Genomic DNA, 23,704 nt, shown 5'->3' with positions numbered 1-23,704 from the left:
GCAGGGATGGCGCAGTGGCGAGAGCACTCGTCTGCCATCAATGTGGCCCGGGTGCGATTCGCAGACTGGGCTTCAAATGTGGGTTTAGTTTGTGGGTTCTCTTCTCTGCACCGAGAGATTTTCTCCGAGTACTCCGGTTTCCCCTATCCCTAAAAACCAACATTTGACTTGATTTACGTTAATTGTTAATTCACTTTTCAGTGTCCCCAAATAGCGATCTAGCGCTGGAGCAACCAGATACTAAAATAAAGTTTCTCTCCCTTCCTTTCCTTTCTCCTGGAAATACTGGTGTGGCCCAGGCATAGATTAAACCACAACATCGAAATTTCGTTCTCGTAGATAAGTCAAGAGATGAAGGCAATTAGATGTCCTCTTGCCCCTCTAGTCAACTTCAACATCACTGGCTTCTGGGAATACGGACAACTGACGTCGCAAAGTGTCCCCTGTACTCCGATCCCCAAATAAAGAGAAAGAGCTGCAGATAAGTCATAAAGGAAAACTTCAATGTTCAAAACAGCAAAAGAAAAAAAAACAAACAAAACACCGACTACCAGAATATTTAGTGGAGAAATTTGTCAAAATAATTGCAGTCCATAGACGCAACCTTCGGGGCTCAGAAAATACACTGGGGCCCTGAAAAAGAGTTTCCGTTACAGTGGTGCTGTTTAATGGAATCATCTGAGGCTAAGCAGGCTACAAGCTCACACATGTTGTAATAACTTTCTCTTTTGTATACTTTGTATATTTGTAACGATACTACTACTTATAGTACACGACTCCGTGGAAGAGCATCTTTTAGAGAATGGGACTGCTACTACAACAACAACAACAACAACAACAACAACAACTACTACTACTACTACTACTACTACATTCTCATTTAGTCTTGTGAAAACACGTATCATTTTTAAGTCGCTGAACGAAGTGTACAAACAAACCATTTTCAGGAATGTTAAGCGAGACAACGGCCAATGCTTCTGAAAAACTATCACTTTAATTTGTAATAGAGCTAATCGGCTAACTAATGTTGTACCCAACTTAGACCCTTTGGGAATAAAACGTTTTGTTCCAGCTATTTCCATATCATTAAATCTGTCGGTGATCTCTGGATAAATATTTTGTCAGCTGAATCTCAATCTAAATAAAACATTTTTGGGGAGAGCATTCTATCAGCAGATCTAGGGAGTTTTGAGCGGACTTGGAGCAGAATAACAGGAAATCAGTTATAGTAATGATATGAATAAAATTGGTGAGAAAGCATGACTACCAAATGCAAAACCAATGGAAAAAACCTTGAAAATTTTCACAGTCTCCACTAATATAATAGAGTGTTATAGTTATTACGCTTTGCATAATGAATGACTAATTAGTATTAAAAGTTTGCCCTAGCTCCCTTCCATATTTAGGAAAATACATACGGCCCGAAAAGCAGACATTTCTTGGGATACCGAACAGAACTCGAGCAAAATAAGAGATTCTTGCGAGCAGAATTATCCAAGTCTATTCTTTTTCCCGATCCTCTGTCAATGACGTTTGATTGATTATCTTTTTGAATTTTTCATCAGTCAATGAATTTATCAATTGATTGATTGAAAGCAGAAAATGCTACCCGCAACATATTCTCTTCATGTTTCATGCTTTTCTTTCGGCGGAAAGCCAACAACTGTTAATTTCAATTTAAGAATATGTAACGCCACGGCACATTCTTGCATTAATTTGTTTCTCTACTCTGCTTCGAGAGGTTTTTCCCCGGGTACTCCGATGTTCCCCTCTCCTCAAAAACCAACATTTGATTTGATTTGTTCTGATTTCAGTTGATTTGTAGTCTCCCCAATTCGTAGAGCACTCGTGCTCGGCTAAAATAACCTTGAAACCTTTTAAATAAAGTGATTATTATTAATTTGATGATGTAAGTAGACGGAGTTTCGCAAAAGAGTCCTACCTGGAATTTTTATCTTTAATCCCTCATTCAATGGTTGCTGTTTAACTATTGAGAGAAAAAGTTAGAGATTTATGTGGCGTATATCACGGAAAACAATTGATTATTAAGATGATAGTGTACCTTTTTTCTTATCGTTGTCTGTGAAATCTATTTCCTGCTCAGCTTGCTTTTCAAGTTCTGTCAGTGACTGTGTATCATCGTGCATAGGCCCTTTTTTCTCAGCTCTTTCGGTCATCGGAGGAGCCGGTATGAGCGTTGGCGGCCTGGCACGAGTAGGTCCTTCCCGCACCGGACCAGAAGTTGGTTTGTTTGTGTTGGAGTCTATAAGGGCAAGCAAATCTGTTCCTAGATCCGCTAAGGTGTTTGGTTTTGCAAACCCAGGTCTGTGTCCGTTTGAGTCAGGAATGTTGTGAATGAAAATGAGTTTCTTGACACCTTGGTTAAAAAAAGGCATGTTAATTATTGGTCAAGTTCCATTTTGCACTGAACGCACTTGCTTCAACGACAACAACAGCAATTTACTGTACTTTTGCCTACAATAGAAAATTAATTACAATAAAAAAACATATACTTAAGTGGAGAGTACTGGCTGCCTAGAATATAACCATAAGGGCTAGCGGAGCTATGCAGCACAAACGAAATTAGTTAAGTTGATCCTTAGCATCAGTTAGCAACAGGCTTCGATCAAGAGCCACAAAATTTGCAAACGGTGTATTGACATGCACTGACCACATACTTTGAGCTATCGTGTACGGGAAGGGCAACATTCAAAGTGTCTGGGAAGGGCATCATTCAAAAGGTGAGGGGCAGAGATTTGTGAATTTTGATTGAATATATATTTCATTATTTCCACTGCATGGCTGTACCACAAATGCTCGGGCAAAGTCTTTTAATTACACTGTCTTGGAAAGTGCATTTGAGTACCTCCGTGTACTAAATGAGCTAAATTACTTTGATGAAACCCGAGTTATTATACATCAATTAATCCAACCTTTTCTTTTGTTTGCTTTCGCCGCCTCAACTTGCAGTTCCCGGATGGCTTGCTCTGTCGCCTTCTTCAAATCTTTGAGTGTTTCCATTTCTGACTTTGCCGTTTCTTCCTCTTCGTCAGCGTACTTGTAATCGACTTTTAGTTTACGTAATTTTTCCCTGAGCCTCTTAAGCTTCATTTTCAATTCCTAAAAGAAATTGAGCGATAAACATTAGCAAGTAGCCCTGCCATTTAATCACTTACACAGGTTATGAGAAATCAAAATACTTTCCTCAACTTGCGGACAGTTTATTCGAGTATGACATTATAGCCTCAGGACCGTCATAAAACACTTCATAAAAAGTCTTCTTCAATCACTCTTTGAACACGAAAAAATATTAAAAGATACATCCCATGCATTTGTCATGATCAATCATGCATTTGTCAGTCGTTATTTCACCCGCTTATCAAATGTTTTGTCATGAAAATCGCTTTAAAGAGGCATAGGGCTGATCACTTGGAGAAATATAATTAATATCACTTAAGATCAGTCTCCAAAGTTCTAAATATGCTCTGTATGCCATGAGACCTTGCTACGTTATAAACTCTACTACCCTACATGCATGGGTTTCGGATTTTTGGGTACAGTGTTGATATGTTACCTTAAGTTTTTTTTGATGTTCTCTGTGAGCCTTCAGTTGAACCTTAAGAGCCATATCTGCGGGTGAGATGTCAAATGTTGGATACTTGGGTCGCTTGGGTTTGTCACTTGCGTGCGCATGCACCGTCTGCCCAGGTACGATGGGAGCAATGGCCAATGGTCGGTGCATGAGACCTGGAAATGTTTGCTCGTCGGGGGAATCAGAAGGTTGTGCATCTTCCACCTGTGGTACCAACAGTCAATGAAGTATAGCTTTTCTCTAAATTATTTTTTCTTTTGATGAGGCTTTCCAATTTCCGATCAAATCTTTTCCCTAAATTTATATAGTTCTGGGTATGCTCACATCTCCCATTGTCAATTGTCTAAGATACTGGGGCTGTCAAAAATTCGTGCAGCTTGCGATTCCATTTAATTTGCAACTACTGTTCAAATATAGGGTGTCTCTTACCTCCGTATTAGGATCATCGTGACTTCCCATAGTCCCGGCAGCATGTCCTCCAATGCGTATTCCTCCAATCTTTAGACCATGTCCCATTCCACCCATTGGCCCCATTGATCCCATTTCCCCCATTCCCCCCATCCCTCCCAATCCCATGGCTAATCCAGCCCCGCCTACTCCTCCCATACTTTCCATGCCATTCCCCATGCCATTCGCCATTCCATTTGCCATACCATTTGCTATTCCATTTCCCATGCCTCCCATTTCGTGCCCAATATTATTCCCCATTCCTCCTATTCCATGTTCCATATTGTTTGCCATCCCTCCTAGTTCTTCTATACTGTTGTCCGCTCCATTTTCCATTCCATTTCCTATTCCGTTTCCCATTCCGTTTCCCATTCCGTTTCCCATTCCGTTTCCTACCCTGTTTCCCACCCCATTTCCCATCCCCAAGTTGATCCCAAGAGACGCAAGGTCAAGATTCCCCACATCTCCTCCCATATCGTCATTGCTGTTACTGTTCGTCATGTAACCCCCCTTTCTCCCTCCTTCGCCACCATCTCCTCCCACCCCATTCATAATTTGACCCAGGATCTGCTGCAGGGAACTATCGGACATGCCGTTGCCTTGAAGATCGTCCATGCCAAGGTCCATTGCTATAACAGAAAAAAATGGTTTGGAAAATTTAATAACACTAATACTTTGGGTAACCTGTAAATCAAATCGCAAGATCAAAAAGAGCAGAAAACGGACTTTCTTCGGGAAAACTCTCGCAGATAAATTGAGGTTCACCAATTGTAATCCACTTGACAATGTGCCTATCTGTTGCTCGAACACAGGACATGTTGGTCAAGAGGGAATTCGCCTGCCAAAATTCAATTTCGCTGCTGAATGGCAAAGTTGAGAGAAACAATCATATAATAATGGAAGGGAGAAGTGATCCTCACACTCATGTGGACAATTTAAGCATTTGTCTCTAATAAGCACCTGAAAAATTCAGTTGGCCCTCTGTGGGATTGAAACCCATGACTTCTGCGATGCCGATGCAATGCTCTACCAACTGAGCTACGAAGCCTCCCGGCTGGGAGCAGGGGCCCGTTTCTCGAAAATCCCGAAAACTTTTCGGGCCCGAAAAGCCATTTGTGAAGCTGCCAAACCGCTTGTTATGGAAAGCCGATCTTTTAGCATGTTTTCAAGGTAACAAAAAGAAAAGTGACTGTGAAGTTTGACGACTTAAATCCTCTCCATTCTTGAGATACAAAGGGAATTGTGACACCCGAAAATGGCCCGTAAAGTTTCGGGACTTTCGAGAAACGGGCCCCAGGTCATTTTGTTGGACTCATGTGCTCCCGTGAAGTACTTAATTGTTCAGGTGTCTATAAGAGAAAATTGCTTAATTTTTCCAGATAGGTGCGAGGACCACTTCTTTCTTTCATCTTTATCCGCACTTCAGATTTATACATTCACTTCAGGAATCATGCAATGAATTCGTAGAAACTAGAATCTGTGTTTTTCCTTCACAAAATAATTTCATTTATGACATGTACTTACATCCAATTCCCTGCCTGTTTCCACCACCTGCAAGTTTTCCTTGTAAGGAATGTAAAGAGTTTCCCAGCTCATTATTTCCGAGATAATGTGCCGTACCACTCGTCAGTGAACTTAGCCCGTTTAAACCTGCATTGGCATTGTTACCCAATATGTCCAAATCACTGTTCCGATATTGGCTGATAGAATTTAAAGAATTAAGGTCAGTTGTTCCACCTAGGGAATCTAGATTTGATAAGTAGTTAAGTCCCGCCTGAGAAGTCAATGAATTCAATCCTGCTAGGTTTTCCAAGGCTGGTGAACTTTGCCTGTTACTAGAAACTCCATAATTCGTACCAAACGTCTGTCTGTTAGTTAAAACTCCATTTTCTCCCTGAGATCCATAACCTTCAACAAGCATAGTCCCAAGGCCAGTGCCATAGCTTCCGGTAAGACCCGTGCTAAGATCTGTATTGTAACCGGTTCCAAGCCCTGTGCCTAGACCGGTGCCATAGCTGGCGGTGGGTGTGCCTGCTAACCCAAGTGCCAAGCCATTTCCCAGAGGTAATCCTCCCCAATTTGCAACGATAAATTGTTTCTTCTTCTTTTGATCGCCTTGGTTCCTTGGCAAACGTGGTTTTGAAGAAAGAGTTGCCTTTTTAACAGTGTCTTTTGGCCTAAGCGATTTTTGCACATCCCTCATAGCTGGACGCACTCTCTTTAAGTCCGTCCATTTTGATGGCCCATCCTCCCACCTTTGTTTTTTCATTCCATATGATTTACCAGGAACTCTTCTGGTAAATTTAAATGTTTTCCTTTGAAGATCAACCGTCTTTGGGTTAATGTGAGAATGATAGTACTCTTCATATTGTTTCCTTGAGGGGACATTGGCTTTTATCCAAGAATTGGTTCTAGAACGCCTTGCTATCAATTGGTTGTATGAATTTGGTGCAAAGTGGTCATTGCCCTTCAGATGACTTCGATGGATTTGTCTATCGTATGGTCCTTGAAAAGATGGCGTTCCTGCAAAGGTCAAAGCGTCTTAGCAGTTTGATGTTTAAACCCTAAATCTGTACAGATTCATGTATTTGTTATCTGTCTTACAGCGAAGTATTTTGTAAGGATTTAAGGAGGAAGTAAGGAATTTTTGCATTTTGTAAGGATTGATAACTTCTAAATACAGTATAGCCTAAGTCGACTGTTTTGATTGTCATCTGTCTCCATGGCAACAAACACCCTGATTCTTCTCTTCCTGAGGCATTCAGGGAAAAGTTAAATTGAAGCAAGGCAAATGCTAAGGAAATAAAACAGCTGCCGATCTTGAAAAACCTTGCAACTTTACAGACCTTAGATATTTATTTCCATTTTACCTGATCCAGAAAGGGGCCATTCCACCAGCAATAAGGACAACAAGCCAAGTAAATTATTCATTACAAGATGTGATTTTGTGGAGTCTCTTCACATGGCTTTGACCCTAAGAAGACAAGGTGAATAAAATATCTGTCCTGTAGAATTGCGTCTTGGTTCTCTTTACAGCCGAGGACGCTTCCTTAGAAAGTAAGCGAACACGTAATTAAGGGAGTAATCAAGTTAGAGTACTCGCGATTTTTCACAAGAATGATTTTCAGAAGTAAATACAACGAGCGGGATGGCTAAATATGTTGACTGCAAAATCTAGTGTATCCTCTCAGTTGTTGGCGACAGTTTAAGTTGATACTTGGACAATGTTGATCCAGACATGGAGCAATTTTGTACAATTTACAACAAACAAGCAAACAAACAAAATTAAACTTCTACCAGGTATAAAATAAATGCTACTAGCACCGCTGGGAAAGAATGAAACAAATGCTCTTGGTTCTTCGGTCTTCCTGACTTTAATAAACTAATTAGGATTTTTTTACAGTGCTCAAGGTGTCTTTCAGAAAAGTGAAAGTAATACTTAACCCTTAAACACAATCATTTAGTGTGTTATTTTAACCTAATTTATTACCGTATATTGACACTAATCTGTTATCGTAGACACGAGAAATTACTAAGTAGAATGGAAGAATGACTCGTGTTAAACCTTGGCTTGGTTTATGGAAAAAGTGGAATGTAAATACAAGGGCACTTATAAATTCTGAGGAGATAGTCTAAACAATGTAGTCGACCTTTTACTGAGTTTTACTCGAACACAAATGCTTTAGATACTTTCGGGTAAAGAATTGCATTCAACTTAATCTAAAGCGAGAAATACGCGATTTCCATTCGAAAGCTCTGCCATTTCGTTTGCCTGATCAAAATGTCGTAATCTCCAAGCATACATTAGAACATGTGAGAGATGAAATGTTTTGGGACAAAACAAAACACGATCGTAAACATCTACACAATGATAATCTGATTCACTCACCATTTGAACTTTCTTCCTGGGTAAGGTAGGTCACTCTTCGATCCGATCCTCCATTATTTCTCCCAACACACAGTGCATGCTGTATCACCGGGTCTAGAGCCTGCCGATCATTTCCAAATTTAGACCCCTCAAATTATCTGATACTTTACATAGGACGATTTACCTCAGTTACACATAGACTACTACAAGTAGACTCAGGGAACCTAAGAATCTTATTTTCCTCCTGGATTGACAGATCTTTCTGATTTAAAAACACTTTTATCGGAGCTTTGATGTAAAACACAATGTAGGAAACGTTTAGATGAAGACACTAATTTGGAACCGGTGTTAACTGGTGGTATTTCGCGCATGAATTGAGAACTACAAACTGAAAAGGTGAAGCTTGCAGAAAAAAACTGCACTTTAAATCGACCTTATTTATTGCAGGGGCATTGGTCGTTGGAACAAACTCCAATTCTAATTCCCTAGTAGGGTAAGTTGGTTATGTCATTCTGTGTTTAAAAATAATATTTTAAAAAAACTTGAATTCAAATTATCACGTTGACTGGACCACTATTTCAAATAATGTTCCACTCTACAGTGTAGAATGAACTTGCCAAAATGAAAGAGATTTACTTTTTTATGTCCAAGTTTTATTGTTAAGTTAAAGGGGTTTAAATAGTCACTGTGACCGTCATGGTTTGCTTTCACAGGCAAAGAAGGAAGGATCATGTTTTACATTTGCTGAGGTCTTAAGAAACGCCTGACGATAATTATGGCAGGACCAGGCTGGCCCTCTATACAAGCATCATGTTCAGTCTTGCTGTCAATGATCTGTTATTGCGATGGGATTATTATCCTTAATGCCGGCTCTTCAGTTCCCTTTTCACTTAAGGGCTGGATCTGCGTTCCTTCGAACGGAAGGAGCTAACCTTGTGGATTTTACTGCCTCACGATTCCGGAGTCACCCTATAGCAATGACCAACGTCACAGATTAGGCGCTGCTATTTTGGCACAAATCATATAAAAAGTGGACAGCCCACAAAGAAAAGACAATATTTAACTGACTGTTGTCTTTGACCTTGACGTCTGCCCCTTTGCCACAGCGGTAGTTTCAATATCAACAACCTCAATGCAGATGTTCCTTGCCCAAGTTCTCTATCCACCTCTCCCTTCTTAAGATCATGAGGGTGACTGATTCGACAATCACGCTGAACGCAACAGCTTTGCAGATTGGCAATGTCTGTTTTCCGATTGCTCGCAGAGACAAAACTGTTTCTTGCTTTCAGGTAAAGTCTGCGTGTAACATGGATGTGACTCATAACGCTTGTACCTTGAATTTTCAATTCACGTTTACAAGTTTCAGCCTTTTTTACGATCTCGGAGGCTATGACTCTACCACCAAGGTGTTGGAAAGCCAAAGAACACGACCAACTGCATCTCAAACAACGTGGAGAATCGATGGAGAAGAACATTTCCTTTTCACTTGTATTTCCCCGACTCGCTTCAATTTATGAATGGGTCTTTAGAAAAGCTTGTTGGCGCAGGGAGGGAGATGGCAAATTACATGTACTCAAGCGCTACATCGAGAAAAGCAAAGTGCCTCAGTTGTTGACAAAAGGAAAGGAAAGGAAGCGAACTTTATTTAAGTGTCTCGTGGTTGTAGCGCTGGAGCACTAATCGGGGAAACTGAAATCAACAATTAACGCAAATCAAATCAAATGTTGCTTTTTGAATCCGCAGGAATCTACCCCTACTATTGTATGGATGAACAGAGTAATAATTTAAACACGGAATTGGTTTTGAATTTAGCAATGCCCCTAACTAATTTAAAATGAAAAGGTAATAATTCTGTTTTCAAAACATAGTTATGTTTCAGAGGGTTCAATGTTTTTGTGGCTCAATTGCTACTGAGAGCATCCTCCCGGTGTTGCTGTCCGAGGTCGTAGTTTTGAATCCTGCCTGGGACACTGATTTTTAGCTGTCCCCTCGTCCATCGCCAAGCAACCAGTTCCCACGGGTGCCTTACCTATTAAACATCTGTAGTTGCATTTGAAAATTTGCAGACATGCTCTAGATCATGTGAGTTTTGTAAGCATCTCCAAAGTGGCGTGTGTTTAAACCCTTTAACTCGATCAGAGTTTTTCAATTTCCAAACTTTTTTTAGTTTTCTGTGACCTTTTTTTGCAACATTTCAATGAAATAAGATAAAAGACACCTGAATTAAGATTGGCTTCATTAAAAAAATTAGAAATGTTACAATACTTTCATAAAATCACCTTACTCTTGGCGTCATTACAGTGTCGTGCTATTCGCGCTCAAGTTTCACGAAATGTCTTTGCATTCAACCCAATCATTTCTTTACAGGGCTCTTTAATATCAAATGTTACTATACGTTCGCCGATCTTAAACAGTTTTCTCACGCTTTGTTTGATGCATTGTACTGAGAAACCAATTAGGTAACTGGGATAAGACCTTGAGCAGAAGATACAGTGTGGTTATGATACAAGTTGCTAGCCAACGGGCAACTGGCGAAAGGAAAACTGAAAAATCAGAGTCCAGTGAGGGAATCGAACCTACGACCTCCGTTACACAGGTTGGAGGCACTTCCCATTGAGCTACTAGAACTCCGAGGGAGGTGAGTCGTTTATCTGTCCCGTTATCAAGCCCCTCATTTTTTTACAAAGACATGAATAATGGAAAGGTGTAATAGGTCCGTGTAGAAAATATGATACAAGTTGCTTGGCAACGGGCAACTAACGAAAGGACAACTGAAATATCAGAGTCCTAGACAGAAATCGACCCTACGACTTCTTAGTTCCCTAGAAGCCTATCCTAGTTGCTCAATTCTCTATTTTCGAATGCCACATAATACAATTTTTTTGCCTTCAAATTTTGCATGCACTATTGCTTTCAAATGGTCCTGGGAATATGCAGTGTCCCCAAGAGCATTTGAAAACAATGGTTTATGCCAGGAACCCATGACCCGGAGCCTACAACTCTACTGTGTTCGTGTAACGGCGTTTTCACAGAACGATTTATTTTTAGATTGAATTTCCCGCGAATGAGACTCCCACAGGAGCCCAAAGACCAATTACAAGAAACTAAGCTGACGTCATAGGGTCACCGAACCGGAACTGCCTTTGTTTTTTGGCCTAATTCGCGGGAAGGGCTAGTCTAAAAATAAACCTACTTGTGAAAACGCCGTTTCACAGACGCTGTATGAAAGTTGCACGCTCCAGATGGGCTCCTTTTTATGCAAAATTTGGGGGAAAAACAAAGTGTATTATGCGTGCATTCGAAACTAGAGAATGGGTAGAGCATCCGACTGGTGTTATTCGATTCCTGTCAAGGACTCCGATTTTTCAGTTATCCTTTCGCCCGCAGTTACCCGTTGCCAAGCAACTTGTATCATATTCTCCTCACGGGCCCATTACACCTTTCCATCATTCATGTCTACAGTGTGGTTGTCTGTTGAATTGACTTCAGAATTAAAATATATAAAGAAGAATGAGGAGAAAATGTGGCCTACACAGTACAGAAATGCCTATACAAGTTGAAGTTACGCAACGCTCTGGCTGAATTCAAGACCGCGCTCAAAATTGTGCCATTTACTGCACTCAAAGTATGTAGACAGAACACTCCGATCTGCATTGTTGACGACAAACATTAACAGAAGGTGGATATCTTTTTTATAATAAAATTCCACGTACGTCAAGTTCACCTTGCTTGATTAGCGTTAATTAATCAATAGCTAACAGATATATTTATTTTAATCCTTGTTCGATGAATTAAAACTGTTTTGTAGCTGTTCTTTGAAATATAAAGTAAATTATCGTTCAGGCAATTTTCTGGTCACAACCTCAACAGATAGTATGACTGAAAATGAAGGCGTTTCTGGTTGATATAGATTATCTGAAAAAGGAGGAAAATCGTCAGCATTATTCAATGAAGATAATACCAAAGTGATAGGGCATCTTCTTTTAATTAAAGCCGTAGGGGTATCGTTCTCAATGGCCCAGATGCACTCATGGAGTTTGTTTATGGCTATAACCTCGCAAATCAAATGTTCTTTTATGTCAACTAAAGGAGGGATTTCGAGGAGTCCCTCCATTTAGAAACCTGCCACCCACTCGTTTATGGAAGGTCACAGGTCAATAACTCCAACCACCCAACTCAACATGATCACGGAGCTCCGTCTGTGATCAGGTACGTTAGCCATTCTGGACTTCGAGGCTCATAAGCTTATTATTACGTGGACCAACGATGTCCTATAGCACACATCGCAACGGTTATAAGTAGGTAACACCATCTTCTCACCAATTTTATCTAGGTAGTATTTTCCTAGTGACTGACTTACTTGGAAAATACTAGTATTTTCCTAGTAACTAACCGAAATTAGTTTTCCCCACTGTATATCTGAGTCTGTTATTGGGGAGACGGCCATTATAAACCATTAGCTTGGTCATAGTAGTTGCCATTAAGGACAAAATGACTCTTCTCGGTCGCAAATTCGAGAAGAGTTTTTAGAAATGATGGTACCACTCGATAAAATCTTTCTAGATTTCCATTAGTAAATTATACTCTCTCTCCCATTCACCGAAAATTCCACCAAACAAGAAGAGCCATTTCATCTTTAAGGTCAACTACTATGACCAAGTTGATGGTGTTTCTATGGGGTCTCTTCTAGGCCCTGTCTTGGGTAATAAGTCATTAGCTGCGTATTAAGTTTGTATAATGTGTGGTTTCACCATGGTATACATTGTATAGTTATTCATGTTCTTTGCTCACTTCACCCCACCTAACCACCAATGGTCGCGATGAATTGATTTTCATTCAATTTAACGACGTCGCCGCAAGTTGTTTCATTTCTCCTTAATGTATATTCAGTTCCTGAACAGTTAGTATACAGCAGTCGCAATAATGGCACAGTGATTATGAGAACGCCAGTATGTATTTCGCAGCCGTACCGTGCTCTTGTTGTCGTCATCTGTTTGTGATCGGTACGTAAATTATCCTCCTCACAATTTCAATGAAATGTCAGTTAGCCAGGTATTGAGAATGAAGGATATTATCAATCAGCTTAAGAGGTGTGATCTTGATATAACACCAAATTCTCATGAATACTCAACAAAGAATCCATGGTAATAGTTAGGAGAACGAACGTTTGGACCACTCATCCTCATCTTTTTTCTGCAGGTTCATCGACACTGTCACTATCCTCCTCTATTGGGAGGTAAGGTTCTTCTGCATTTCTCGCTGGAAAAGGCATTGACTCATCTGCGTCCACCTCTCGTCCAATATCTTCCACAATCTGACTTTGCGCATCGGTTGCATGCTGTATCTCGTCTCCTAATGTGGAAACATCCCGAGTTCGTTCAGATATAAGAGAACTAAGATCATCCCCGAAAGCCTCTGTTTCGTGTGCTAGATAATTGACAGCTCGTCCACCAGGAAATCCAAATCGGGCTGGGACATAATAAGGAAAGTATGGCCCATGAGGAATTGGCCAAAAGCTTCCTAAAGAGAAGAATACTGAAGTGAACATAAATGTACTAATATTGCTACATGTTCGAAATCAAAACAAGAGATTTTTTTGCACGACTTTCCAAATTCTTCGAATAGATCGCTTAGTGAAAATAGTTAGGGAACCAAGTTTGTCATAGTTAAGGGAGTTTTCTATAGTTAAGGCAGGCAAAAGGTCATAACTCGCAATGGTATGCAGGATAACATAGAGGCCGTTTGACGTCTTTTATAAACGGTTAGGGGTTGACTCTTAAGTTCTAAAACTTGTACTTTATTGATGGCATATGTTTATCAAGTGATTTGCAAATACTGCGGCTGAAGATGAAACTTTTCGTTGCTTCACTTCTTTTGCGAATCTCTATAAAAGTTTCGGTTCTTGAAAAAGACCACTTCTTCCAAAATAGACTGACCTTTGATGGTAGAAATGGATTCTCCGTCAATTGCTAGGGCTATTTTTAAGAAATATGAATATGTCCTGTTGAGAATTGTTTGAAATGTTTCATAAACTATTCAGTGACTGCTAATCAGTGACATCGACTTAGGACTCACCTGTATTAAGGTTCAAACTAAACAATAACAACAAGAAGATAATGTTCAAAATCATCTTTACTCTTCATTGCTTTGTTTATCAGTAGTCGAAAATGCTTCTGCGCCAGGTGAAATGTCAACCAGTCATATCCACCTGTTCTTCGCTTGAGTGATTTTATGGCTATTCCGCGATGCTAATCCTGGTACCTTAAACACAAAAGAGTACAAACATATAACAGCCTGCATATTGGCCTACTTTGCTAAACTAATCAAGTGAAGTCAAGTGAAGCTATGATCCTCGCAGTTATGAACGCAATTTTTTCAATTGCGAGGATCATAGCTTCACTTGATTTCATATCCGCGGTTCATATATGATCCATTTCATATATAATTTCATCTTTGCTAAACTAGTTGCTTGGCGACGGGCGAAAGGACAGCTGAAAAATCAGAGTCCTAGACAAGATTCGCACCTATGACCTCGGTAGCAACGGTGGGAGGCTCTGTCCATTGAGCCGTAACAGAGCTTCTAGTGTGCTTGGTCATTTATCAAGCCCCCGAAGGGAGAATGTGTTCCTCTGGTCTGCGGGCCCTACAAACTTCAATAGTTGCATTTGAAAGTTAATAGGTATGACTTTGAAAAGCCTACAGGCAAGAGGGATTAGGACCTCGATAGACGACCTACAATACTCGTCACAAATCGTTGAAACAGACACCGTTTCTCTCGAATTCTCTGGAAAAATCCTGAGATTTCTACTTCACACTGTTCCCCCCCCCCCCGAAATGTGCCTTCTCCCTCCCCAATGTTGAGCCACGCGTGTTTTGAAGCATTGATACCACTGTGATACCCAAATCAACATTGGGGAAGGGGAAACAGGCACATTGAAGTGTTTCAAGATTTTTGACGAGTATTGTAGTTCCCCAGGAGTTCTCGAAGTTCAATGGGTAGGGCGGGCGGTGTTACGGAGGTTCGAATCCTGTCGCTAAGCAACTTATTTCCCATTCCTCCCACAGGTACATGACACCTAAAACATCCATAGTTACTTGGTTAAAGTTCAACCACATTTTTTTTCGACAAAGTTCAGAACTGATTAGTTGATCAGCAAGTCGAGTCCCAGAAAACCGTAATCTATTCACAACACAACTTACAATAACACCCTCGTAGGTGCTATTTCAAAATGCGATATCGGAATGATATTGACCATCTGTAAGGGCAGAACACTGTATAATTGAAGGGCCCATTCCTTTTTCACTTCTCCACTTGCTAAAAGTAAAAATTCCGTATTTAAGCCACGACACAAACTTTTGCAAATATCTCTGTAAGTTGTAATACCTTGGATAGAGTATTTTAGCGTTTTCATTTTGCGATTCATTAAAAGCGTTGTGAATAGTGAATATTTCTGAAAATTTTATGGCAATGAAGAAATGCGGGGCAAAACGATAATGTAACGGCGGCTCCTGTCACAAGAAAGAAAGCACGCGTATTATCTTTTTCTCTATAAATTCTTTAATTTTCTTTGCCTAAAGTGATTACTCTAGAATTGACATTCTCGTGTAACTAACGTAACCATCAACGACCACTTTCCTATCCTCTGTCAGATAATTTCTTTCCATTTCCAATGTAACATTTTAAAATACATCGGTGTCCTGACAATGGATAAATTTTAGAGGGAGCCCCAAAAGAGAAGCGACCAGGCAAATAATTTGTTAGCGCTTATGCCTAACTATCACTTAAAATTTTCCTATTCATTCACCTCCTCTATGACATCTTTAACTGCGAAGCTAACGGGCGATTGTAACGGTTCGTGCCCTATTTTTCACATTCTTGAAGCTTCTTGAAGTTTCTGGTAAGGCAATTATCATTCTCAGCTTTACCCAAGGCTGTTAAATATTGCTATTAGATGGAGTGAGATCGATCACAAATGTTGTCGGTCAAATCCTGTCTCAGGCTGAATCCGTTTTTACCAAGGTTAAATTGGTGATTTTCATTTTACTTTGGTTGCTCTGTCTTACGCATCTCAACACATCTTCTTAATGTTTCATGTCATCTTATCGGTTTCTGTCTTCATACAATTATCCATTTAGTCTCAACATTACAACACAGTAAAGGAAAACAGAACTGTACTATCAGAAACCCATAAGGGTTGAAACGTGTAACGCGCGTTCACAGCTTCTGAATATTTAGTGCGAACTGATTGGTTGAATGTTTCAGTGCCAAGTGCCATATTTGGAAACCCCTCGCTCTTGTTGTTCCAAATATGGTACTTGCTTGTTTCCCAGCACACAAGGGGCCGTTACACGTTTCAACCCTTATGGGTTTCTGGTACTATGCAATTCCCGGTACTCGAACTCGGACCCTCCAGGGACCGGTTCGTCGAAGCCTGGTTAGCGCTAACCGTTGGTCAAGAGGAATCGAAACTTACAGGTTTTCATGGTATTTAACGCTGGTTAACGCTAACCATGCTTCAAACAACCCGGGCCAGATTTATAGTCATGAGTCTTCACCACTACACTACAACGACGAACAACTCTTTTGTTTAGTTACTTTTGTATAATAAATTTATATCCATGTATAATAACCAAAACTAATCCTAACCTGTCCCTAATTTTTCTCTGGGCTTTTAGGCTCCCACTCAGCTATGGCCCGTCCAAAGCCCGAATGAGAAAGGAGGAGGGTTGGGCGTGGGGATAGCAACCCAACCCCGTAAAACAGCTGATGCTTCAGACACCAATATCAGAGAACAAGATGTTAATGGTGCAACGAATGAAGGATCCCAGAATCTGGAGATGATGACGGATGACAGCCAAACCCAACCGGGCGCTGGTATCTCGAAACCAGATCTCCTTAATCCTAAATCAAAACCAAAGGGAGATGAAGGAGAAAGGGTGGAGCTGGGGAGAGGTGGTAAAACTAGCGAAGGACAAGCAACAATGGCGTTCACTGGTAACAGCCTTACGTGCGTACACGCACGAAGAGGATTAAGCCGGTAAGTAAGTAATTTAGGCTCCGAAAAAAAGTTTCTTCAATTCATTTGAGTACAGTGCGTATTCAAATTGTTAAAATTAAGGATGACCAATTTAACCTAGACAAAAACTGATTCAACCTGAGAACGGATTTTACCGGCAACACAAACTCAAGGGAAGTACTCGCCTGTGGAATAAATAAAAACGTGTTTCATATTTGAAGGCAAATAGAGTCATATTCAACTCGATTTCCTTAGACAACCTCTCAGCACAAAAAGGTGGATAGCCGTTATCTTTCCATCGAAATTATTTTTCTCAGTGAGAACTTTTTTTCTTAACATAATTTTGTTTGCGAGGCCTCTGTTTTTGACAATTGTAAGTAAACTTGAAATTTTTTCTTTTGTTCCCTGATCTATAAAGAACATTTAACTTTTTCTTCAATTTGTTTTTCAGAAAGTTTTGTTTTTCGTTATGCGTAGTGTTTGCAGGATGTTCACCAGAAGGCATATCCTTTGGGCCGTCCTTAAGTTGATGACTTCTTACAAGAACCACGTGACTCGTGTCTCCGTTAGTATCATCCAGGTGTTTGTACATTACATTTCTTTCACTGGCCCTCTCATCAAGCATTGGTCTTGCGAGGAGCCTTAATTCGTGCAGTTCATTTGCTTCTGGTCTACCTTGGACGATGTCAGTAGAGTCTTCAATTGGCTTGAATTTTCCTTTACCCTTTTGGAGAAGTTCTTCAGCAAGGGCTGTTCCGAGGCTACCTGTGGGGCCTAAAAGCGAAGGTCTTAAGGAGAACGACTTTTGATTTTCTCCAGCGAACAACTCTTTATCTTCGTCTTCCTGAGGCATAACACTATTTGCCTTAAACTCGTCAAGTTTTTCCAGGAGGTTAGCTTTACCATCTTCTGGCAATTTATTGTGTCTCAGATTTCCTAGACCAATGTCGCCTCCTCTGAAGTTTTCTTCATCTTCGGATTGGCTGTCAAAACGGTGTAGGTGTTCAGGCAGTTCCCCTTGCTTTGGTTCTGGCACAGCTAATGTTTTTCCATCAAAACTCTGGTAACCTTCTTCAGGCGTCCTTTCTCCAGCCGTCGATTTTGGGTTCATCCAGCTTTTGTCCATAAATGGAGTATCACCGTAATCCTTTTGATGTTGAAAGGTTCCTTCTTCTGATTCACTTTCAGATCCGTATGAATTCCAAGTATCATAACTTGGTCGGTGGCGTTTTGGAAAAAATTGATTCCCCAAGCCACCAGGTCTTGTTTCAGGGAAACCTTCAGCTTCACCTTCATTTTCCTTCAAAGATTTCATTCCTGGATAAAGAACAGGGTCATCTGGAAAGATGTTTGATGGGATTCGTGATGGAGATGATGGCTTAAAGTACTTGTGCCATTGGGTGCTAGTTTGGATGAAGGAAACCTGAGCTGGAGACAAAGTGTCTACTCTAAGTGGGCCTATTTGTTTTGAAGGACGTTTATTGAAAAATCTGTCTGCTTCATGTGTTTCTGGACTTGTCATACTTTGCAATGTATACTCTGCTTGATCGAGTCTGTTGGTGTCCTCTCCGAGTAGTTCTTCCTTCGTCGCCATTTGTACTCTTTTCTGCATTTTATGAACTGTGTTTTTCTTGCTACCTAAAGTATTTAAAAAGTGAACGTTTCAAAATTAATCAAAGTTGTACTATATTGGATTTCTTGACAGCGAAAGGCTCTAAATAAAGAGTGCAGTATATTTTATCTTGTTTGCTCCGAACCTTTTTTCTATGTGCCCCTATAAATATTAAAAATATTTAAAAGCGCTAACGATATTTTTGAAATTTTAAGCATTCGTTTGTTTTGGTTTATTTACATGCTTGGAAATGAAAGACCTTTGAGCTAGTTATTTTGAACCTACCCCAACCAGGGTCAAAATAGAAACAGTATAAATGCCCTTTCAACGTCGAGGATTCCTCTGTCAGATCAACAATTTTACCAGTAATCACAAGTCATGGCAGAAGTCCAATTTATTCCATTGAAGCAAAAATGATCAACTTATCTTAAAACGTTACTCCACTCTGTAACTTGCTGTAAAACATTGTGTAGTCTTCAGCGAAATAGAATTGAAATACCAAAGGAGTCTTTTGAAACATTGTCAGTGAAGAGAAAATTATATATGGTAATCGAAAATGAATACTTCAACTTACCACCATAGTTATATGAATTGATATGAAACACTAAACTTTCCAGCAATAATAACAATAACAGGTATTGCATTTCACAAAGAAAATACGTTCAATGTTGGATACATTTAGAGCCAAGGCATATCGGTAACATTGATATCTTAACCGATTAATATTTCACGTTTTATGATGTCACAGTATCTTTTCGCTTTTGTCTAAGCCAGACTGGTTTGGCTGTTTGAAGAGTGATTTGTCTACCGCCACTTTGCTGCAGTTTGTGTAACTTTTGTCTCGTGGGATCTGATGAATAAGTTAGTTCACTTATACTGCGGGAAGAGAATAAATTCACAAATTTACTGAATACAGGTTGTCAGTGTCGGGACGGTCTATTGAATGGAACAGGTGATTTTCTTCGGTTGTTGGTAATCTCTAGACGAGAAAACACTTCACGAACTATGTAAATCAAACGATATTACTATAATGGTAGAATTTGCCAACGTTTCCATACTCAAAAAGACAGTAAAACGCTATTTTCGCAAGACCCACTTGGATAGATCGTCCAATGGAATCCTCGATTTTTTTTTCCAATTTTATTTCTCATTGCTCTAGTGCATGTTTAGCTCTTCTTAGACGTTTCTTATAAATCCAACTCAGTTTCCAAATCAATCCATTCAAGACACTCATTTCGCAGGAACTCTAGATCACGTGACCATTTTGTTATTACATCATTTAAGTTATCACTCGCTCTTCTTCTTCTTTTAACAAAACATGGATGTTTTTATCAAAAAAACGTAATTCTCAAGTTGTGGGAAATAACTTTACGAACTCAATGAAATTATATGGCGTCCAGAACCACCACATGGACTTTGATGCTGCCAGTCCTGTTTACAGCTTTGACAGGTTTGTGTTGTGATCTTTTAGTATCCAATTGTAAGATAAAACGTTCTTGTCTTGGTTGTATTATAGAGAAAGAAAATATAAAACTTGCAATAGATATTTGAAATTTGAAGTGGAGCATTCGAAAGGGCCACACAATTCACTTGTCCACAGAAACCAACGTTCTTATTCCATTAACTAAAGAGACGTTCACTTATGTACAAGATGGCGCCAATACAGCGACAGTGTTTCCAATAATATTTAATTGTCTCAATGAGTTGATCAGCACACTAATCTTAAAACATTGGCCTTCAAACAATTGGTGTCACTGGAAAAACACTTTACGTTAAGGGGTTATAAGGGAAAACAATAAAATTAGCAGAAGTTGCTATTTATCAGGTGATTAACCACGCGCATTTGAAACACAGTTTGTTAGAGTCCAGAGCTATAAACAATAGGCTTTATTTCAGGTCTTCTATAGAGTTATTGTTGAATGATCTGTTTGTTATGGATTTTTTTTTCTCAATTCTCGTTCCTTCTATTGAAATTTATAGCCACTGCACTCGCAGCTCCCGGAAACAGTCACCTTCTTTTGCCTCATGGCTTTAACAGCACGACATTTAAATCCCGAAAAAGGCAAGAAATAATATTTCTTCGCGATGACTTCACTCACAAACGAAGTAGAGAAGGAGAGACTCTTGCAAATATCGAAAAACACGGCAAAAGCCTGTCAGCTGAGGGAAAGGTATTTAAAGACGCGCACAAGACTGATAGTTACGACGACTTAGATACTTATCAAGGACCTGCTCTTAAGGAACAAGCAGCCAGCAAAGACAAAGGTCCACCTGAAATACACGAAGAAGAGAAGAAGAGCGATGCGTATGAGGTGGTTTCTGAAGGCCATGACAGTCCTGATATTTCTTCGCCAAGTGAATACGAAACTCCTAGAATTGTTAAGGCCAGTCATCATAGACATCGTCATCGTCCACGACTACATTCAATGGGGCGCGATTCGGAGAGATTTATAGGGTATCACAGATCCGGACTCCATATTATTTCTCTAGATGGAGATGATAATGACGATAGACTATTGACTAATAAAGACAGAAGACTGTATGGCTCTATTGGGTCACCTATTTCTATGCCTGTTAGGACTAGAGGGCAACATTCGTACGATTCAAACGATTACATTCCACCCAGCGTAGTACCAGTCTCTCAAAATGAGTTATCCGGTCCTCCTCGGGATGATGGTGAATCGCGAGACCAAATCTTTCCAATTTTTAGGAGACGTGACCCTCTAACGTTTTCTCAATCATCGCAATTAACTCAACCAGAAGAGCTAATGCAACCTTTCCGACCACTTAGTCCAAAGGCTCTTTCCGTGGGTGATCGACCAAATATGCTTTGGCTACCGTTATATAGCTATCAATCAGGCTCAGACCCCGAGGTTGTTCCTATTACGTCGCAGAACGCTTTTCCTGCATCTCAGCCTCAATTAGGGACGACTCCGGCACAGTATACTTCTACTCCTGCCAATGGCGCCTTGAACAATGGGCTAGTGCTACAATCAGCGTTACAAGTTCCTTTACTGCAGTCACAATACATCAATCCGTCTTTCGATCCGACCCCGCAATTTAACGGACAATTTCTGTTAAATAGTCAACAACTTGATCCACGATCCCTATACCAGCTTCAAGCTCAGCCACAGATGCAGTTAACTCGAGTCTCCATACCACAGGTTTCGCAAGCGCAACCACTTATATTTCCATCTCAAATGCAGATGACACCAACCTTGTTGAGTGCTGAAAGTCAAAACTTTAATCGACCACCCACTCAGTGGGTCGACGAAGATGGCCGTGAACGTAGTGAAGTGTTGGATCGTGGGAAAGACAAATCTGATGATGATAGGTCGCAAGATGACCAAGATGTAGATGATGGTGATGATGATGATGATGATGAACAAGGGAGACATGAAGGCAGCAGATACTATGAAAGGGATGGAGATTCTCCTCGAGAGGTAGAATACAATGATGGATCCGATCGGCCTCCAGAGTATTCACGCGAGCGATCGTATTCTCAAGACGAGACAGGACCTTCTGAAGAAGAAGGGGAGGATACAGATGAGCCCGAAGAAGAATATAATGAGCGTGCTGGTGGCCGTTCATTTGAGCGAAATGACGCCCCTGCATATGGTGACCAAACTACAGATTCGCGATCTCCAGATGACAGAAATGACGACGATGAAGGCAATCCCTCGAACAGAAATATATTTGCAACACGTTATCCTCAGCAGAACAGCTTCCTATCAATGCAAAGTTTCATGGGACCAAGCCGTGGCTTTAGATTCCCAAGATTACCAATGCCGACCTCAGCACGAATGAGCGCTCAGTCGATGGCAAGCTATCAAATGGCTCATCCTTCCTCGGATCCGCAAGGAGATAATTTCAGGAGACCTAAAGTATCAACCCCCACTCCTAATATACCGCATGGCAACGATATGAATTTAAAAATCTCTCCGCTGAGCCCAGCGGAGGCCCAATTTGTTGAAAACAAAGCAGCATTGGAGCCAAACTTTACACCCCCAATTGCATCCAAGGACACAATTCCAGGCAAATCTAGCAAAATTCGCTATGGACTGCAAAACGTATTAATAAGACTGAACGGCAAAGATATAGAAGATTCCTCTCAACTAAGAAGCAAAATTGTTAATGGACAGATCGTGCAAGGACAAGGAAAGTTGATCAAATCGAAAGGTCCAGTCCGGGTGAAACTTTCACACACTAAGGGTCCGAAGCATTTAAAAATAATTGACATAATTGCACCAAAACATTTTCAAGTGTACGATACTAAAAGTAGTATCAGAAGGCCTACAAACGTTTTGAATGGAACTAAAAAGGTAGAGGAATCCGTTGTAAGCAAAAATCTGCAAAAGGTCCTCGATAACATAACGTGACCAATGCACGAAGGAAATGACTCTCCTTGTAAACTGCGTTTCATGGAGACAAGAAATCGCAAAACTGAAAAAGGCGTCCCATGGAATTATGGCCAAAAGATCCAAAAAAAAAATGATTTTAGTATGGAAGAAAGCGACAGTAGTCGCTACAAACCTGCACAATTTTAAATGCAAGCGAACGAAAAAAGGTCAAGACTATAAAAAGTGTGTTTTATATAACTTTCAACCAACTTTCAACCATGTTCTACATATATTTCACCGTGTCTGTAGCACATAAAGACTAAGAGATTTTTTAAAAAAGTTACATGGACGTGTTCGGAAATTAAAAGCAGAATGCCACTTATTTGATTCGATCCTTTCTTATGTTCGATTCAGTAGTAGCTTGCCGGATGTTTTTCTACCAATAAGAAACATGTGACCACTGTCGGACCTTGTGGATGCCTTTTGCTTGGAACTATTTACCTTTCTTAGCTCAATAACTAAGGTTAGTGTTTTGTGTTCTAGCTTTCTTGAAACTCTCTTTTTCCTTTTCTGCCGCTTCCATTTGTTTATGACCTAAACGTTCCCCATATAGTCACCCTTTTTTAGCAACATTAATATGAGCCATGAAGAAAGTCAACTGCTCAGTGTGAATCAACCTATGGCGCGTTCATTTTCCCCAAAAAACAATGTCTTCTGGCCAACAAACACACCATTTAATTTGTCTAGCCTCCTATCGTTTTAAAATAACATTCCTTACACGGCTAGTTGAAAACTCAATCTCGATTAGATTAGATCACCTGCAAGGTT

The 23,704-nt window shown here is 40.2% G+C and overlaps 4 protein-coding genes and 1 long non-coding RNA gene across 6 annotated transcripts in view; 2 read left to right on the top strand and 3 right to left on the bottom strand.

The window, feature by feature from the left end:
- LOC138049182 (uncharacterized) overlaps positions 1 to 8,226 on the bottom strand; it is a 15,647-nt gene extending 7,421 nt beyond the window's left edge. The window contains exons 1-8 of one of the 2 annotated variants that reach the window (XM_068895358.1): positions 7,929 to 8,226; positions 6,910 to 7,013; positions 5,564 to 6,562; positions 4,022 to 4,668; positions 3,575 to 3,796; positions 2,934 to 3,120; positions 2,063 to 2,377; positions 1,943 to 1,987 (exon numbers count right to left, since the gene is read on the bottom strand). In XM_068895358.1, coding sequence (XP_068751459.1) covers positions 1,943 to 1,987; positions 2,063 to 2,377; positions 2,934 to 3,120; positions 3,575 to 3,796; positions 4,022 to 4,668; positions 5,564 to 6,562; positions 6,910 to 6,970 — 2,476 coding nt within the window. In that variant the 5' untranslated portion in view covers positions 6,971 to 7,013; positions 7,929 to 8,226. The remainder of the gene's footprint in view (positions 1 to 1,942; positions 1,988 to 2,062; positions 2,378 to 2,933; positions 3,121 to 3,574; positions 3,797 to 4,021; positions 4,669 to 5,563; positions 6,563 to 6,909; positions 7,014 to 7,928) is intronic. The other variant, XM_068895357.1, reaches the window with a different exon arrangement.
- Positions 8,227 to 8,274: 48 nt separating this feature from the next.
- On the top strand, positions 8,275 to 13,193 carry LOC138049208 (uncharacterized). Its single transcript, XR_011132315.1, has 2 exons — positions 8,275 to 8,400; positions 8,621 to 13,193. It is a non-coding gene; the product is annotated as an uncharacterized lncRNA (long non-coding RNA).
- Positions 11,583 to 23,704, bottom strand: part of LOC138049205 (uncharacterized) — a 38,515-nt gene continuing 26,393 nt past the window's right edge. The window contains exons 2-3 of the mRNA XM_068895379.1: positions 13,983 to 14,168; positions 11,583 to 13,427 (exon numbers count right to left, since the gene is read on the bottom strand). Of these exons, the coding sequence (XP_068751480.1) occupies positions 13,090 to 13,427; positions 13,983 to 14,037 (393 nt within the window). The 5' untranslated portion in view covers positions 14,038 to 14,168 and the 3' untranslated portion in view covers positions 11,583 to 13,089. The remainder of the gene's footprint in view (positions 13,428 to 13,982; positions 14,169 to 23,704) is intronic.
- On the bottom strand, positions 17,223 to 19,385 carry LOC138049189 (uncharacterized). The gene is made up of 2 exons (XM_068895364.1): positions 19,111 to 19,385; positions 17,223 to 18,562 (listed from the first exon to the last, which is right to left on the bottom strand). Exons 1-2 carry the CDS (start codon positions 19,178 to 19,180, stop codon positions 17,238 to 17,240), a joined length of 1,395 nt encoding a protein of 464 aa, XP_068751465.1. The 5' UTR covers positions 19,181 to 19,385; the 3' UTR covers positions 17,223 to 17,237.
- LOC138049184 (uncharacterized) lies at positions 19,833 to 23,495 on the top strand. The gene is made up of 2 exons (XM_068895359.1): positions 19,833 to 19,986; positions 20,517 to 23,495. The coding sequence occupies exons 1-2, from the start codon at positions 19,926 to 19,928 to the stop codon at positions 22,913 to 22,915; spliced, it is 2,460 nt and encodes an 819-aa protein (XP_068751460.1). The 5' UTR covers positions 19,833 to 19,925; the 3' UTR covers positions 22,916 to 23,495.

The sequence above is a fragment of the Montipora capricornis genome, chromosome 5, assembly GCF_036669925.1.
Source record: "Montipora capricornis isolate CH-2021 chromosome 5, ASM3666992v2, whole genome shotgun sequence".
Taxonomy (NCBI): Eukaryota; Metazoa; Cnidaria; class Anthozoa; order Scleractinia; family Acroporidae; genus Montipora; species Montipora capricornis.
This window is presented reverse-complemented; position numbering and strand designations above follow the sequence as displayed.

Bases quoted from the DNA above. Each gene is read 5' to 3' on its own strand.
- LOC138049189 (XM_068895364.1), bottom strand. From the start codon at position 19,180: ATGCAATACCTGTTATTGTTATTATTGCTGGAAAGTTTAGTGTTTCAT. The intron at 18,563-19,110 runs GTAAGTTGAAGT...TAAATACTTTAG, and splicing joins CAATTCATATAACTATGGTG to GTAGCAAGAAAAACACAGTT.
- LOC138049184 (XM_068895359.1), top strand. From the start codon at position 19,926: ATGGCGTCCAGAACCACCACATGGACTTTGATGCTGCCAGTCCTGTTT. The intron at 19,987-20,516 runs GTTTGTGTTGTG...TGAAATTTATAG, and splicing joins CCTGTTTACAGCTTTGACAG to CCACTGCACTCGCAGCTCCC.